The following is a 17,210-nucleotide window of genomic DNA, read 5'->3' as shown; positions in this document are numbered from 1 at the left end:
TTCCTCCAAGAACATTTCGTTATATATTTATCTGTTTTAGTGTTTATGTTTAATTAGTAACTTTTGAGTCCTCACATTATTGTCCTTTACATTGTTAATATTCTGGATGGGTGCAACACGCAGTAGGGTAACATTACAGAGTACATAGGGAACATAACCCAGAAGTACATTTTAAATAATGTTTTTGTTTTCACTGATAAGACATTTTCTTCCTTAAAATATGTTTGTACCCATTGTAAACCAGATTTTGTCTATGTCATTTTTCCCATGCTTAAGTTTGCCTGCTTCCAAACCAGAAATCTGATACGCTTTGTTGTTCTTTTGTATGCCTTACTTGGGTATTAAATCTTAAGGTTTTCCGTGAATTGTTTTAGTTTTGTTGGGGTTGTAGTAGCTTCCATTATACAATAATCTGAATATTTAGCCTATGTCACTAATGAAAATTACGGGGCAGAAATAAGAAACAAAAATGTGTAAACACATCAGTCATACAAGGATAAATTGTAGGTGGTACCTGCTTTGATACTTGTGCTCTTTCTTTCTGCAAACTACGTATGTTCATGCTCTCTCTCTCTCTCTCTCTCTCTCTCTCTCTCTCTCTCTCTCTCTCTCTCTCTCACACACACACACACACACACACACACACACACACATACACACAAACCTCTGCAGCCTTGGCAACACTTTTTAAGAATGATTGTCCATGGAGATTAGATTGGGTGAGAGAAAGGAATTGGGATAATTTGGAGAACAAAACAAGTGTGGAGCAGATAGGTATGTAGGGGAATACTGGGAGATAGAAGAGGAATCAGCAGCGACTCTCAGCAGATCAGAAAAAAGTGGACTGATTCATACAACAGAACAAAGTGTTCAATTTTCAAAACACATCAGTCAAAATAAAATTCTTGAGCTTTCAAACAATGGAAAATCCAGGATGGAATGTAACAATACCAGAGAAGGAAAGTTGCTACTCACCATATAGTGGAGATGCTGAGTCGCGATAGACACAATAAAAAGATTCACACAATTAAAGCTTTCGGCCATTAAGGCCTTTGTCAGCAGCAGACACACATACACACACACACACACACACACACACACACACACACACTCACTCACATAAACGCAACTTGCACATACATCTGCAGTCTCAGAGAGCTGAGACCACATTGCGTGGCGACTGGGTGGGGGTAAGGAGGAGGCTGGGGCAGGGAGGGGGAGGGATAGTATGGTGGGAGTGGCGGACAGTCAAGTGTTGCAGTTTAGACGGAGGGCAGGAGAGACGGTGTGGAGGGGGTAAGTAGCAGAAAGGAGAGAAATAAAAGAAATTAAAAGACTGGGTGTGACAGTGAAATGACAGCTGTGTAGTGCTGGAATGGGAACAGGGAGGGGGCTGGATGGGCGAGGACAGTGACTAACGAAGGTTGAGGCCAGGAGGGTTATGGGAATGTAGGATGTATTGCAGGGAAAGTTCCCACCTGCGCAATTCAGAAAAGCTGGTGTTGGTGGGAAGGATCCATATGGCACAGGCTGTGAAGCAGTCACTAAGATGAGGGATATCATGTTTGGCAGCGTGTTCAGCAACAGGGTGGTCCACTTGTTTCTTGGCCACAGTTTGTCGGTAGCCATTCATGTGGACAAGCAGCTTGTTGGTTGTCATGCCTACATACAATGCAGCACAGAGGTTGCAGCTTAGCTTGTAAATCACATGACTGGTTTCACATGTAGCCCTGCCTTTGATGGGATAGGTGATGTTAGTGACCAGATTGGAGTAGGTGGTGGTAGGAGGATGTGTGGGACAAGTCTTGCATCTAGGTCTATTACATGGGTATGAGCCATCAGGTAAGTCATTGGGGGTTGTGTAAGGATGGACGAGTATATTGTGTAGGTTTGATGGATGGCGGAATACCACGGTAGGAGGGGTGGGAAGGATAGTGGGCAGGACATTTCTCATTTCAGAGCATGATGAGAGGTAATCGAAACCCTGGTGGAGAATGTAATTCAGTTGCTCCCGTCCCAGATGGTACTGAGTTATGAGGGGAATGCTCCTCTGTGGCCGGACTGTGAGACTTTGGGAGGTGGTGGGAGACTGAGAAGATAAGACACAGGAGGTTTGTTTTTGTACAAGGATGGAGGGATAATTACGGTCAGTGAAGGCTTCAGTAAGACCCTTGGTATATTTTGAGAGGGACTGCTCATCACTGCAGATGCGACAACCATGGGTGGCTAGGCTGTACGGAAGGGACTTCTTGGTATGGAATGGGTGGCAGCTGTCGAAGTGGAGGTATTGCTGGTGGTTAGTAGGTTTGATATGGATGGATGTACTGATTTAGCCATCTCTGAGGTGAAGGTTAACATCTAGGAAGGTGGCTTGTTGAGTTGAGTTGGACCAGGTGAAGCAAATAGGGGAGGAGTTGTTGAGGTTCTGGAGGAATGTGAATAAGGTGTCCTCACCTTCAATCCAGATAACAAAGATGTCATCAATGAATCTGAACTAGGTGAGGGATTCAGGATTCTGGGTTTTTAGGAAGGATTCCTCTAAATGGTCCATGAGTAGGTTAGCATAGGATGGTGCCATGCAGGTGCCCATAGCCATACCACGGATTTGTTTGTAGGTAATGCCTTCGAAGGAGGAGTATTGTTACATTCTTGAGCTTTCAATAGATGTCACTTTCAACATCCCAAGGAGTTCAAACTTTTGACTACCAGAATAGGGAATGTGGCCCCCTTATACACATCAGGCAACAATTTCCAGCATCTGCAGGAAAGTGAGTTAAGTAGCCTACCACAGATCCAATCATCACAAGCATAATGACATCAACAGGTGTAAGGGGTCAGTGCCATGTTCAAAACTGCTACTTCTGCCCACCTGCTAATGTCAACTGTTTTCATTTGTTTCCACCTGATGTCCAAAACCCTCCCTAATTTCTTATTAAATATATAGCCCCTTTTCCTTGTTGAAGTTATTGAGCCGTCAAATGACAGATTTGTTTTCTCTGAGTATTTCCCACCCAGTGACCCAGATGAGGGACTGTTTTACCTGCTGAATATTTTACCCAGGAGGATGCAATTTTCATTAAACCATACAGTAGAGGTGCATGTCCAAGTGAAATGTACTTTCCTCTCAATTTCAGCTGTGCCACATATTAGTGTGAATGGTCATGTTGGCTATGTTACAAGATCAGATTAGTTAATTATCTATACTCTTGTCCCTGCAACTACTTGAAAGGTTGCTGACACTCTTCAGCAACTTTATGTTATTATAGCCTCTTCATGTCTTCATACATATCTCGCTGATGTAGTTGCAGCCACAATGCTACTCTCTGTATATTTAAGGTGGAGATCATATTGTCATTGAACATAAGTGTTCCCTGCTTGATTACTCTGCTATAGGTTTTTTTGGACTGTACATTAGTCAGTAAATTCTTGTGAAACTATATGTATTTTACAATATTATTGTAGAACTTAGTTTCTCTCACTAGATATTTTAATGCTCTTTGTTACCGATTCTTTCTTTTTTCCCTTGGTATTTAATATTATAGTCTGAAGAGGAAAAAACTGTTATAAAATAGTAAAGGAACATATTTTGAAAACACTTGTACCTACAGTCAACATTCTTCTCAAGACTTGAATTACTTCACTCACAACTTCATTTTCAACCTTCATTTTTATCTCTAATATTTAATTTTTATCTCTAGGAATGTGAAAAAGAGGATACTTTCTTTATTTTAAAATGAAAAAGAAGACATTTTCAAATTTTGGAATTAGAAAAGACGATATATTACTCAATACCCACACAATTAACATTGATTATGTATTATCAATGGTAAAACTATAAAATGAGGGCAGTTTACCACAACAAATAGTTTTCATTCATGACTTGTAGGAATCCTTTGGAATCCATTTTCCACAAGCATTTGAGATATATAGCGAGCTAGAAAAGGAAGGAAAAAATTGATACTCCTGATAATGAGGCCTAACACAGCTTTTTCCAAACAGATCCAGAATACTACAGTAACTATATTTACATTGAGAACTACTGCTTTTTCACCTATTGTTGACCCATGTGCGGTATGGGCTCAGGGAGCGAAAAAAGATCACTGGTGAGGAGGGGTGAGGTGTAAGGGAATGCTTTTGCTGTCCTACTCAGTGGTAGTGTTCATCTTCTGCAGTGGGAACGACATCAAAAGTAACAAATTTTCTAAAAGCTTATCAAAGAGACATTCATGTTCAAATGCAGCGCATATTAGTAATAATGTATACAAAATTAAATTGAGACTGTTATAACACAATTGTTGTTAAATCACATAAGTTGGCAGTAGCAGCATGTGCACAGTCTTCTGATTTTTACTGCATGTATGGATCAGAACAATGGGCTCATGGATCAAGAAATTGTAAACAAATTGTAGCTATGCTTTATTTTTACATTTTTATATTTAGAAACAATTACTTTATTTTTTTCTCGCCATTTGCTCCTGGTTAACAGTACCCCAAGAATATTTTTCTGTAGAGCTTATCTTCCTTAATAGTCATTTGTCAATCATTAGACAGCTGAGGGATTCTTTGCAAACATCATTTTTCTAATTATATTGTTCTTGCAAATGACCTCAAAGTGTGTTCACAAACTATTCCATTCTTTTTTTCACTTACTCTGCTTTAGGGATAAAAGTCTTTCTGCATTTTGAGATGGAATGGCAAACAAAAACTGACCAATTTTTATCATTTTCATATAGCTGGAAGAATGTCTGAATTTCTCAAAATATAGAGTCCAGTTTTTGTGAAATTCAAGGCTAATGAAATCTTGTTTATGTTCATGTTCTTATTCCCAAACTTCTTCAAGCAGCAGAATTCACTGAAATGTTTCATGTGATAAACAGGTACACCTCTATCCAAAAGATATTTAATGGTTGATTCCACATGCTCCCACTCAGGCAATATTTGAACAGGCAGCCACTTGAAACATGTGAACTCTTGCATGGGTACCAAGCACTTTTGCAGATATTCTGTACATCTTTCATAGAATCCAACTACTGCTGCAGTGAATTTGTCACATTCCGCATACAGTCCATTTTTATGTTTCTTATCCAACTGAGCTTTCATTTTTAGCCACATAAATTTACTGGCCTCACGATCAGAAAACATGTTATTAACAGACTTCAACAAGCAAATTAGTTTCTTTCTCAAACTCTGCTGTGCATGAATGAAACATGCTGATGTGTTTGTATATAGATAGATCGCACTCAGTTCATTTTCAAAGAACTTCTTAATGTTTGTAAGTGGGTTTAAGCTGTGAGAGAAAACATGATTTCAGATAAGAGAACATATTGATAAGTGTGTTTATACCCCAAAATAATGATCATTACCTTGTTTTGCTATGGGACAACAATTTCTTGGTTTCAATACAATATATTCTGAAAATTCTCTAACTTCAATAGTCTAGACTGTATAGTTCTGAAAATACTAAAACAATTTGAAAACTACACTTTTGATATCAATCGTAATTGCATCCCCAGCTTGATAAATACAGTTATTTAGGGTGTGAGCTGGATACTAGACCTCAGTCAAAAGTTCTCTCCCCAACAATTTTTTAAGTTTTGAAAAAATGTTTTTCCCTGAACAATTCTGATACCAATCTTCCAAACATTGTGCTACAATTGTCTCCTGTGAATGTTATACTCTTATCAAGGAGTCCCATGTTCTGAACAGCACCCTTTAAAAGTGAAGGCAGTGCCTGCAGTCTCATCAGGTTTTGAACCTAATTCAATTACTTTTTATTGTAAACAGTCAGTTTTCCAATCAGAATGTGTAGTGATTGGGAATATTTTCACTGACTCATGTGTACTGCTAGTGGTAGAAATGCTACAGTGAGCTATGTCATTATTTTTGAAACTCCTCATCTCTCTGTCAACAGAATGAGTAAGCACTAAGTTTATTATTGCTTCTGTATTCCTTCTTTTAGTGCGCCCACAACTACTCGATTGCTGGCATTTTAGGGGCTTACCTGAACCATTGTGTTGCAGAGTGGACCACAGTTTATGGTGACAGTTTTTGAACAGTTCTGAATTTCAGACAGCTTCAAACACCCATTTAGTTTGCCTTTTCACTCACCCTCCAATAGCAAAACAGGGTGTATGGTGCAGATATCCAAATAGCAAAAGTTAAGAGTGGTAGGAACCACCACAGATGTGTTCATGATGTTGGTACGTAGGACCACTCCCACTCTTCTCCATCTCCTAGTCCCACTGCCCCAGGAAACCTGGATCTGGCACAATGAGTGCTATCCACCAGGTGCAGCAGTGTGGGCACACTTGTACGTAACAAAAATGTGTGGATGCCAGCTACAGTAGTTACCTTTCCATGGGTGACTCATTATGATAGTTGACACTCTGACGTATTTGGAGCGCAATCATACCAACAGACTGTGTGCATGCCTACCAGATGCACAGGTGGCTCAATTGGACATGGAAACCCTGCCTGTAATGATCCCACACTCACACAGGTGTAACTCGTGCACCAGAACACCAGTGATGGTTCTCATGAACTCACAGAGATGAAGGACTCACCACACTCAACTGATGTTGACTATGATACCGCGTCCTAGCACATTGTATAACACCTCCAAGTCCTTCATCCAGCTGGTGGATTTAAGTGACGGGACTCTGTGCTCAAGTTTGCCTTTCAAAGCAGTGATCACTTCCTGCCCATGTCAGGGGGAAGGTTCTCGTATCTTGGACCAGCAATTTTGAAAGTCTGCCAAAGGGCATGGAACTTGATGATGGCTGGTAGATGGTACCACTACATCTTACATCTGTGAGTGTTAATCTCACCAATGCAGTTCTGGCTGCAGAATCATACCCATCTCGCTGGGCAATTAATGCTCATGGTGACACTATAAAGCTAGCAGCATAGAGGCTCTGTCTTCCGTTGTGATTTTACTGCACTAGTCTATCATTGATTAGATGGGTAGATCACATAACTAATGAGGAAGTATTGAATAGGATTGGGGAGAAGAGAAGTTTGTGGCACAACTTGACCAGAAGAAGGGATCGGTTGGTAGGACATGTTCTGAGGCATCAAGGGATCACCAATTTAGTATTGGAGGGCAGCGTGGAGGGTAAAAATCGTAGAGGGAGACCAAGAGGTGAGTACACTAAGCAGATTCAGAAGGATGTAGGTTGCAGTAGGTGCTGGGAGATGAAGAAGCTTGCACAGGATAGAGTAGCATGGAGAGCTGCATCAAACCAGTCTCAGGACTGAAGACCACAACAATAACAGTCTATCATTCTAATTATACATTGTTGTTTTGGTCTCAGGATTCACTACACCTTTGGTTTCACTTATGGATTACTAAATGGATTTGTTATTGTACCATTCTGTCTTCATTGCCCATGTTCATTTTGCTGTTGTCCCCCTGTCATGTCCATTGACTTGCTGTTGATAGCCCTTGGCCGGTGGCCAGTGTCTGCAGGTTCTTGAGTCATCCACGGTCTTGTCAGATTCTGGTCACAGTTGGATGTGCTAATCGGGCAAACACCAGATGGCACATTAGGACACAGTGTCTGCTGTAAACTGATGCACACAGATTAGTACTTGCATGCCTTCCGCTACCATGCCCCTTCCTGCAGGCCATGTTCTGTATGAATGGTTATGACAACCACCATATACAGTATGACTTAAGACTGAAGAAGCTGAGACCACAGCCTTCCCAAGATGAAACCTGTTGTGATGGCAGTTATCCCACATGTGAGGAACCCATAATCAAAAATTGGAAGAATCGGTAACATAATTTCAAGAGTTTGTTCCGCTCAACACTCAAGATGAAATCCTTTTTGGGATCAGTCAAGGATGACCTAGGACTCTGAAAACTGCAAGTGTACTTAGGCCAGAGTATCTGTGTGGTACAGGCAAAATGCACTGAACTTTTTTGGAAATTTGTGGTAAGTTTCTGGGCTTAAATACTACTTAATCTTACTTAAACTAACTTATGCTAAGAATAAGATGCACACCCATGCCCGAGGAAGGACTCAAACCTCCGATGAGGGGAGCCGCACAAACCGTGGCAGGGCGCCTCAGACTGTGCGGCTACCACGTGCGGCAAAATTCACTGGACATAAATGCTGCAAAGGCAACAAACAGGCAGCAGAGTCTGCTGTGGCAGAGCAATGCGTCTCTCACAGACGTGTCATGAAGTATGATGGCACTAAGTTATTGCACCAGTCAAACACCATCTGGGATTGTATTCTAAAAAAAGACTGTAGAGATCTGACAACACAACAGACTACTAAATAAAGACTACAGTTTTCAATTAGCAAGGCCTCGGATCCAGCCTTGAGCATGAACAAAGCAACCATTCCCATCATGGCAACTGAAGAGAATGAGGGCATACTATCACCATGACAGTAGAGACCCATGTCAGGCAATGGCAGCAGTGTGACTGAGAACATGGGATCTTACTCCAGTCATGCACTTCCCCCACCCCTGCTCCAGGTCCATGCCTGGAGGTGGCTGGCTGGAGGCTGCAGGTGGTAAGGAGGGGATATAGTGCCAGCACCTAGTAAAGACAGTCAGTCATCAGAAATGCCTGAAGATGGCAAGAAGTCAGCGGAATACCTGAGAAATAAGGTTTCAGACTTGACAGGAGATGCTGGTGTAAGTGATTGCTGGTCCATCTCAACCAGCTTCCAAGAGAACTTTGTGAAGGGAACTGCATGCATTGAGCATTTAGGATAAGGTACCCTGGGAAAAGCCATTGCTCACAGTGGCACATAAAGTTGTATGTTTTTGATGAGCCAAACAACAAAGACACTAGACAGTAGTAGCTAACAAGAGGCATGTAGTGTGTTCCAATTAGTCTTGATTTTGTTCTTTTTAAATAATAAAAGATATCAAATAAACTTATGGCACAATAAGGAGTTTAACTTGCAGTGCATGGAAGGTGTAGTCTCGGTCAGAGGTGGTTCTGTGATGTTTTTGGGGGAGTTTTTCATACTATGACTGTGTGACAGAGCCCTTAGAGTCTCAACGATCGACATCTTGTAAAATAGCTGGAAATTGTTTTCTAGAAATAATGTACATGATGTTCAGTTCAAAGGTTTCCAGATAACAAGTCGTTTCCTCATTTGTTATCTCCAAAGCCACTGTGATGACTGGATCTGTTTGCATGTCAAATGTTTCTATGCAAGTAGACACCCATACCCTCCGTATGACACAGTACCACAGTGGCAAATACAGTCACTGGTGTAAGTCCTTTGTAGAGACAATATTTCCAGAACACAGTGTTTATAGATTATAGAAGCAGTACATACACATGAGATTTGAAGCAGTCCCTGAGATGAGTGAACATAAAATACTTAACATGATACCAGTCTGAAGAAAAATACATTCACTGCTTTGAGAGACTTAACCCAACCACTGCTTGATAAAAGTACATCAGATGATTCATACACATATGCTGGCCCTATGTACATAGTCTAATATTTTTCATAGAAATGTTAAATGTGAACTTCGTGAATACTAAATGGTTGTATGAATGTCAGCATAGTAAATCATCAACACTTCAGAGATAGAATGCCAAAATCCAATTTAAACAACATTCTGGCTAGTTGCAGTTTCTTGAAATCTCACATATGTGTTGGGTGAGTACTTCCCGACAATAGATTTTTTACAGGCTAGTTGTAAATGGATCTACATCTACATCTACATCCATACTCCGCAAGCCACCTGACGGTGTGTGTCGGAGGGTACCTTGAGTACCTCTATCGGTTCTCCCTTCTATTCCAGTCTCGTATTGTTCGTGGAAAGAAGGATTGTCGGCATGCCTCTGTGGGCTCTAATCTCTCAGATTTTATCCTCATGGTCTCTTTGCGAGATATATGTAGGAGGGAGCAATATACTGCTTGACTCCTCGGTGAAGGTATGTTCTTGAAACTTCAACAAAAACCTGTACCGAGCTACTGAGCATCTCTCCTGCAGAGTCTTCCACTGGAGTTTATCTCCGTAATGCTTTCACGGTTACTAAATGATCCTGTAACGAAGTGCACTGCTCTCCGCTGGATCTTCTCTATCTCTTCTACCAACCCTATCTGGTATGGATCCCACACTGCTGAGCAGTATTCAAGCAGTGGGCAAACAAGCGTACTGTAACCTACTTCCTTTGTTTTCGGATTGCATTTCCTTAGGATTCTTCCAATGAATCTTAAGTCTGGCATCTGCTTTACCGACAATCAACTTTATATGATCATTCCATTTTAAATCACTCCTAATGCGCACTCCCACATAATTTATGGAATTAACTGCTTCCAGTTGCTGACCTGCTATTTTGTAGCTAAATGATAATGCCTGCTATTTTGTAGCTAAATGATAATGGATCTTTCTTTCTATGTATTCGCAGCACATTACACTTGTCTACAATGACATTCAATTGCCATTCCCTGCACCATCTATATTGTGAATAGCAACGGTCCTACGACACTCCCCTGCGGCACACCTGAAATCACTCTTGCTTCGGAAGACTTCTCTCCATTGAGAATGACATGCTGCATTCTGTTACCTAGGAACTCTTCAATCCAATCACACATTGGTCTGATAGTCCATATGCTCTTACTTTGTTCTTTAAACGACTGTGGGGAACTGTATCGAACGCCTTGCAGAAGTCAAGAAACATGGCATCTACTTGGGAACCCGTGTCTATGGCCCTCTGAGTCTCGTGGACGAACAGTGCAAGCCGGGTTTCACACGATCGTCTTTTTCGAAACCCATACTGATTCCTACAGAGTAGATTTCTAGTCTCCAGAAAAGTCATTATACTCAAACATAGTACATGTTCCAAAATTCTACAACTGATAGACGTTAGAGATATAGGTCTATAGTTCTGCACATCAGTTTGACATCCCTTCTTGAAAACGGGGATGACCTGTGCCCTTTTCCAATCCTTTGGAACACTACGCTCTTCTAGAGACCTACGGTACACCGCTGCAAGAAGGGGGGCAAGTTCCTTCGCATACTCTGTGTAAAATTGAACTGGTATCCCATCAGGTCTAGCGGTCTTTCCTCTTTTGAGCGATTTTAATTGTTTCTCTATCCCTCTGTCATCTATTTCGATATCTACCATTTTGTCATCTGTGCGACAATCTTGAGAAGGAACTACAGTGCAGTCTTCCTCTGTGAAACAGCTTTGGAAAAAGACATTTAGTATTTCGGCCTTTAGTCTGTTATCCTCTGTTTCAGTACCATTTTGGTCACAGAGTGTCTGGACATATTGTTTTGATCCACCTACCGCTATGACATAAGATCAAGGTTTGTTAGGATTTTCTGCCAAGTCAGTACATAGAACTTTACTTTCAAATTCATTGAATGCCTCTCGCGTAGCCCTCCTTACACCACATTTCTCTTCGCGTGATTTTTGTTTGTCTGCAAGGCTTTGGCTATGTTTATGTTTGCTGTGAAGTTCCCTTTGCTTCCGCAGCAGTTTTCTAACTCGGTTGTTGTACCACGGTGGCTCTTTTCCATCTTTTACGATCTTGCTTGGCACATACTCATCTAACACATATTGTACGATGGTTTTGAACTTTGTCCACTGATCCCCAACACTATCTGTACTTGAGACAAAACTTTTGTGTTGAGCCGTCAGGTACTCTGAAATCTGCTTTTTGTCACTTTTGCTAAACAGAAAAATCTTCCTACCTTTTTTAATATTTCCATTTATGGCTGAAATCATCGATGCAGTAACCGCTTTATGATCACTGATTCCCTGTTCTGCGCTAACTGTTTCAAATAGTTCGGGTCCGTTTGTCACCAGAAGGTCTAATATGTTATTGCTACGAGTCGGTTCTCTGTTTAACTGCTCAAGGTAGTTTTCAGATAAAGCACTTAAAAAAATTTCACTGGATTCTTTGTCCCTGCCACCGGTTATGAACGTTTGAGTCTCCCAGTCTATACCCGGCAAATTAAAATCTCCACCCAGAACTATAACATGGTGGGGAAATCTACTCGAAATATTTTCCAAATTATCCTTCAGGTGCTCAGCCACAACAGCTGTTGAGCCGTGGGGCCTATAGAGACATCCAATCTAATTAATGGAAGAATCATGTCATTATGTGCACAAAAATTAGCCTGCTTTAACTATGACCTTCACCCAAATTATTTCACATTTCGGATCTCCTTCGATACTATTGCACTTCTTATCGCTATAAACACGCCTCCCCCTTCACTATCCAGCCTGTCTCTGCGGTATACATTCCAATCTGAGTTTAGAATTTCATTACTATTTACATCTGGTTTCAGCCAACTTTCTGTCCCTAGTACTATGTGGGGCATTGTGACCGTTTATTAATGAGAGCAGTTCTGGGACCTTTCTATAGATGCTTCTATAGATGTTATCGTTGCTATAGTTGATCCCAGGATGAAAATTTTGGGTGGCATGTAAATGTTTGGAGGCCTGTGTGTGAACTTATTACGATCTGAGAAACTAAATAATCATTTGAAAAATGGCTGCGTTAGACTTTGCCACTAAAAATGGATTATGAGTATTAACAGTAATTTTGTTTCTGAAATACGTGATAGTCTAGGAAATTAAAAAAAGGTTGTGAAACAATTTTATGCATCCACTTTGGGGATACCCTATTTACAAGTACAAATTCCTATTAAAAATTATGGTAAATTATGCAAAAATTCTAATTAATGGAAGAATCATGTCATTATGTGCACAAAAATTAGGTCAACAAAAGTAGAATAATGAAGGTCAGCACATAAAAGCACAGAGATATAATATGCAGTGGGAAATGTAGCTATGCCTGAAATTTAATGTTAATTATCTTGCAAAATAATTGGTTTTGCAGAAACTGAAGTATGTTGCTGAAAAGTTGGGTTCCAGTCTTTCTCATGAATAATCTCACTAAGTTCAAAATACAAACCATCTCACATGAAAATTGCCAAGTTGAACTGTAGTAAAAAGTTCAGTTAGTCATATGTTTTGAGTAACAGAATACAAAATGAAAACTGGCAAAATGTACATGAGGCTCAAACAGTAGACAGCAAATATGAAGCATTCTTGGATATATACTGTTATTATTTTAATTGCCAATTTCCCTTACAAACAAAATGTATCAACAAAGATATAAAACTCTCCAGCTGGATCACCCCAGGAATCATTAGATCATCACAAAGAAAAAGAGAACTTTTTTACATTAGCAAATCTAAACTAGGCAGTAGTGAAGCATTTAAGTCATACTTTACTCTGTATAAAAAGATATTAAGGAATGTAGTAAATGCAGCCAAAAAGCTACAGAATGACAACTACCTCAAATTGTCATCAAATAAGAGCAAAAGCATGTGGCAATGTATTAATATGAATACTAATAGAGGAAAACAACTACAAAGTGATATTACCTTAAAAATAAATGGAAAATTAGTCTCCAGTAGGAAAGAAACAGCAAAGGAATTCAATAACTACTTTACAGAAACAGTAGAAAACCTGGCTAACCATCTTAAAAATAGCTGTCCCTTACAACTAGAACCAAACTTATGCTCTGAGACTCTATTTTTAAGGCCTACATCTGAAATTGAAACAGAAAAGACACTGCAGTAACTTTATCAGTAAACCCCTAGCCCACATAATAAACTTCTCATTCCTGAATGGTGCTTTTTTTGGTATGCTCAAAATTGCAAAAATTATACCTGTCCACAAAAAAGGAAGCAAAGAGGATCCCAGTAATTATCGACCCATTGCACTGCTTTCAACTTTTAGTAAAGTATTTGAATATATAATGGCCACCAGAATCATGTCCTTTCTAGACAAAGAAAGTATCCTGTCACCTGCTCAGTTCGGCTTCCAAAGTAAGAAAGCTACAACTGATGCAATACAAGAATTTCTAGATTATGCACTGGAGCTTGTGGACAAAAAACTCCCAGCCATAGGTATCTTCCTAGATCTAACAAAGGCCTTTGACATGGTTAATCATAGTATACTTTTGCAAAAGATGCATTCCTATGGTATAAGAGGAAATGCCTATGACTGGTTTAAAAGCCATTTGGAAGATCGACAGCAGTATGTCGAATTAAATGAAACTAAGCTAGCACTGTACATTCCTCCATACATACCATAAAGCAAGGCATTCCCCAAGGCTCCGTCCAGGGCCCCTTGCTGTTCTTACTTTACTTAAATGACCTTCCTCACAGCCTACCAGACACAAAAACCCTTTTGTTTGCTGATGACACCTCTGTACTCATATCTGCGTCCGAACAAATTCTCCAGTCTAATATAGATAGGACCACAGATCAAATAAGTCGATGGCTTCAAAGTAACAGGCTGCTTCTTAATGCAAAAAAGACAATTGGAATAATCTTCCACACTGCCCATAACAGAAATCCATTACTACCAACTATATCACTGGAAAGAAATAATGTTAAACTTCAAAACGAAATAAAATTTTGGGGGGTCACTATTACTGATACGCTCACATGGAAAAGGCACATTGACGTTACCAGCACAAAACTTAGCAAACTGTGCTTCATGATTAGATCAATAAGGAATGTCACTAACACAAGTACCCTAACCACGATGTACCATGCACTCTTTCACTCTGTACTTAACTACAGAATCATCTTCTGGGGCCAAAATTCTGAATCAATTAAGATATTCAAACTGCAAAAGAAGATAGTCAGAACAATTATGTTCAAAAACAAAGAGACACTTGTACACCATTATTTAAGAAGCTAAATATTTTGCCCCTCCCATGCCAATACATAATAGAATTATTATTCTTTACCAAAAAAAGTATCAACAAAATTAGCAAAAATATGGATGACCACGATTATGACACAAGATCAAAAACCTCTCTAAGAATACTTCCCCACTCAAAAAAACTGTACAGTGATGGTGTCAAGTGCATGGGAATAAAATTATATAACCATCTTCCAACTTTTATACAAGAAATCCAAGAAATAAATAAATTCAAACAGACGGTGAAATCTCTTTTAATAAAAGACTACTTTTATACCATCCATGAATATTTGGAATCAAAATTGTCTTAGTGCGTGATAATGTATCAAAGCTGAAGGTTGTTAAATCAATTTTGTCACATGATGTAACAATTCTCTGTAACATAATTTGTAGTTAATGTAAAATAATCATTCTTCTGTGTTCTTGTTTACTGTTTTAAACTCCTGTAACTGTATATTTGTATTGACTTATCCCGTATCAGTGGTACAAGCCATTGTACTGATTTGATCTATGGGGCAAATAAATAATAAATAAATAAATAAAGAATCAATACATTGAAAGCAATGCCTTGAATAATTAATTTAAGCAGGGAAATATTTGGTTAAAGTTTTGAAGTAGTTGAGCACCTACCATGTGTATACTGCTTACAAAATACACAGAAATTGAATAATAAGTAAAATCCAAAAAATAATTTGTATTAGAGGTGCACTAGGAGCAGATGCAAGAGTCCAGCTTGCTCTCTTTTAGCCGGCCTCATTCATTTAGGTTAGCATGAATGTGAACCAGGGTTTTGGTGCCAATATTCTTGACCAAGTGTTACCTTACTTACACACCTTCACAGTGAGCATGGTGGGGACACTACCCTCTCTCAAGAAACAACAGCCATTTTTACAGGGCTGCCAGATATGTTCCCGGTTTGATGAACAATCAGGCACCATATTCCACCTCAACTGACATGTTAAATCATTCAGTTTTAATCATAGAGAAAATGTCTGGGACTATTTGAAAAATTGGATGAAATACAGCAGTCAACATCCCCACAATTTGGTAACTTTACAGGAGCTAATCATCAGTGAGTAGTTTCATCTCGATATACCGTACCTGAAGAAACTTGTGAACTCTCTTCCACCTCACATTGAGACCATTACCAAGCCTGGTGGTTGTGTTACATATTGTTAGTGTGACATCTCAAGAGCTGGCTGATTTTTGTCTGCTGTGCTTACTGACTCACTTCAGTGAAATTTTAAAAAATTCAAACTTTATTTCTTTGATCTATGTTGCTGGAATGTATGGAAGTCAATGCATATTTACTGAAGGTAGATCGATATTAAACATTGTTTTAACATTATTAACTAAATTTTATTTCAGGCACACATTGTTGAAGTATTTATACGTCATTTTAATAAATACATAACATGAATGTTTGTTCTATTTGTATGCTCAATGATGTAAGCTATAATAAATCTTTGTAAAACAAACTGTCATCAGCATTCATCAGAGTGTAGTACACAAAATAAATGTTTTACTATTTTTCTCTTGTCATGTTGATTGTGATGAACTTTGATTTTCCACATAAATGTTAAGATTAATGACAGGTTCAGTAGGTAGTGTCCATTGACAAAAATTGGAATGTCCAGTCAAAAATCAATATACATCTTTGTAAATCTTAATAAAATGTTGCCAGAATATACTAAGATATTTTTTTCCATTTGTAATAGATGAAACACCATCCGATGTTCACTTCTCTGGAAGGCGGTCTTTTATATCTCTGCCTATCAAAAATCTACATGAAAATGAAATATGTATTGAACTAGAAATTCGACCACTGGCTGACAGAGGGCTCCTATTGTTCATAGGGCAGCCAGATACAAACAGTTTCATGTCACTTTCACTTCAGGGCGGAGTGCTTGAACTTCGAATTCTCCCCGGTATGTGGCCATAACAATTAAGTAGGAAGTACTTTGTTTTTGTTAACAAAAGTAGCCGTGTGTCTGGTAACATTGTAGTATTGCAGTCAAAAGCCTTTGCCAAGCCGTCCAGAACAGGTGAGTAAAATTAGAAGTAATGCAGTTTATACATATCTTAGGAGTTGAGATAGTTACGAGAAACCAGTACTGTAGATTTTTAGGTTTAGCTTGCACTTAGAATAAAAATAACTTTACCGCAAAAATTTCTCTCATACATAATTAAAATTTATACTGTGCTTCACCATTAAACTGTGTGGTATTCTTGTATCCAAAGTTTCCCATAACTTTTCACAGTTTATTTATCAGTGATACAGACATTTACTGTTCAGTTTTTACTGTTCTAATCAATACATGCCAATGAAGTATACCCTTATTATCTTCAAATCCAGCAGATTAATAAGATTCACACAATGTAAAACTGCAATATAATATAAACTTTACTGTATGTTTGTGGCAATACTCAGGTGAGGTATGACCATATGGCAGTCCCATACCACTATATTTTATTTCCCATCAAACTGCCA

At 39.1% G+C, this 17,210-nt stretch overlaps 1 protein-coding gene across 1 annotated transcript in view; it reads left to right on the top strand.

The window, feature by feature from the left end:
• The window catches only part of LOC126482131 (protein eyes shut-like), a 259,779-nt gene that overhangs the window by 186,683 nt on the left and 55,886 nt on the right, over nt 1-17,210 (top strand). Inside the window, 1 exon segment of the mRNA XM_050106108.1 lies at nt 16,438-16,647. Within this exon segment, the coding sequence (XP_049962065.1) occupies nt 16,438-16,647 (210 nt within the window).

This window comes from Schistocerca serialis, chromosome 5 (genome assembly GCF_023864345.2).
Source record: "Schistocerca serialis cubense isolate TAMUIC-IGC-003099 chromosome 5, iqSchSeri2.2, whole genome shotgun sequence".
NCBI lineage: Eukaryota > Metazoa > Arthropoda > Insecta > Orthoptera > Acrididae > Schistocerca > Schistocerca serialis.
The sequence above is the reverse complement of the archived record's forward strand: the minus strand, read 5'-3'. Positions and strand labels throughout refer to the sequence as shown.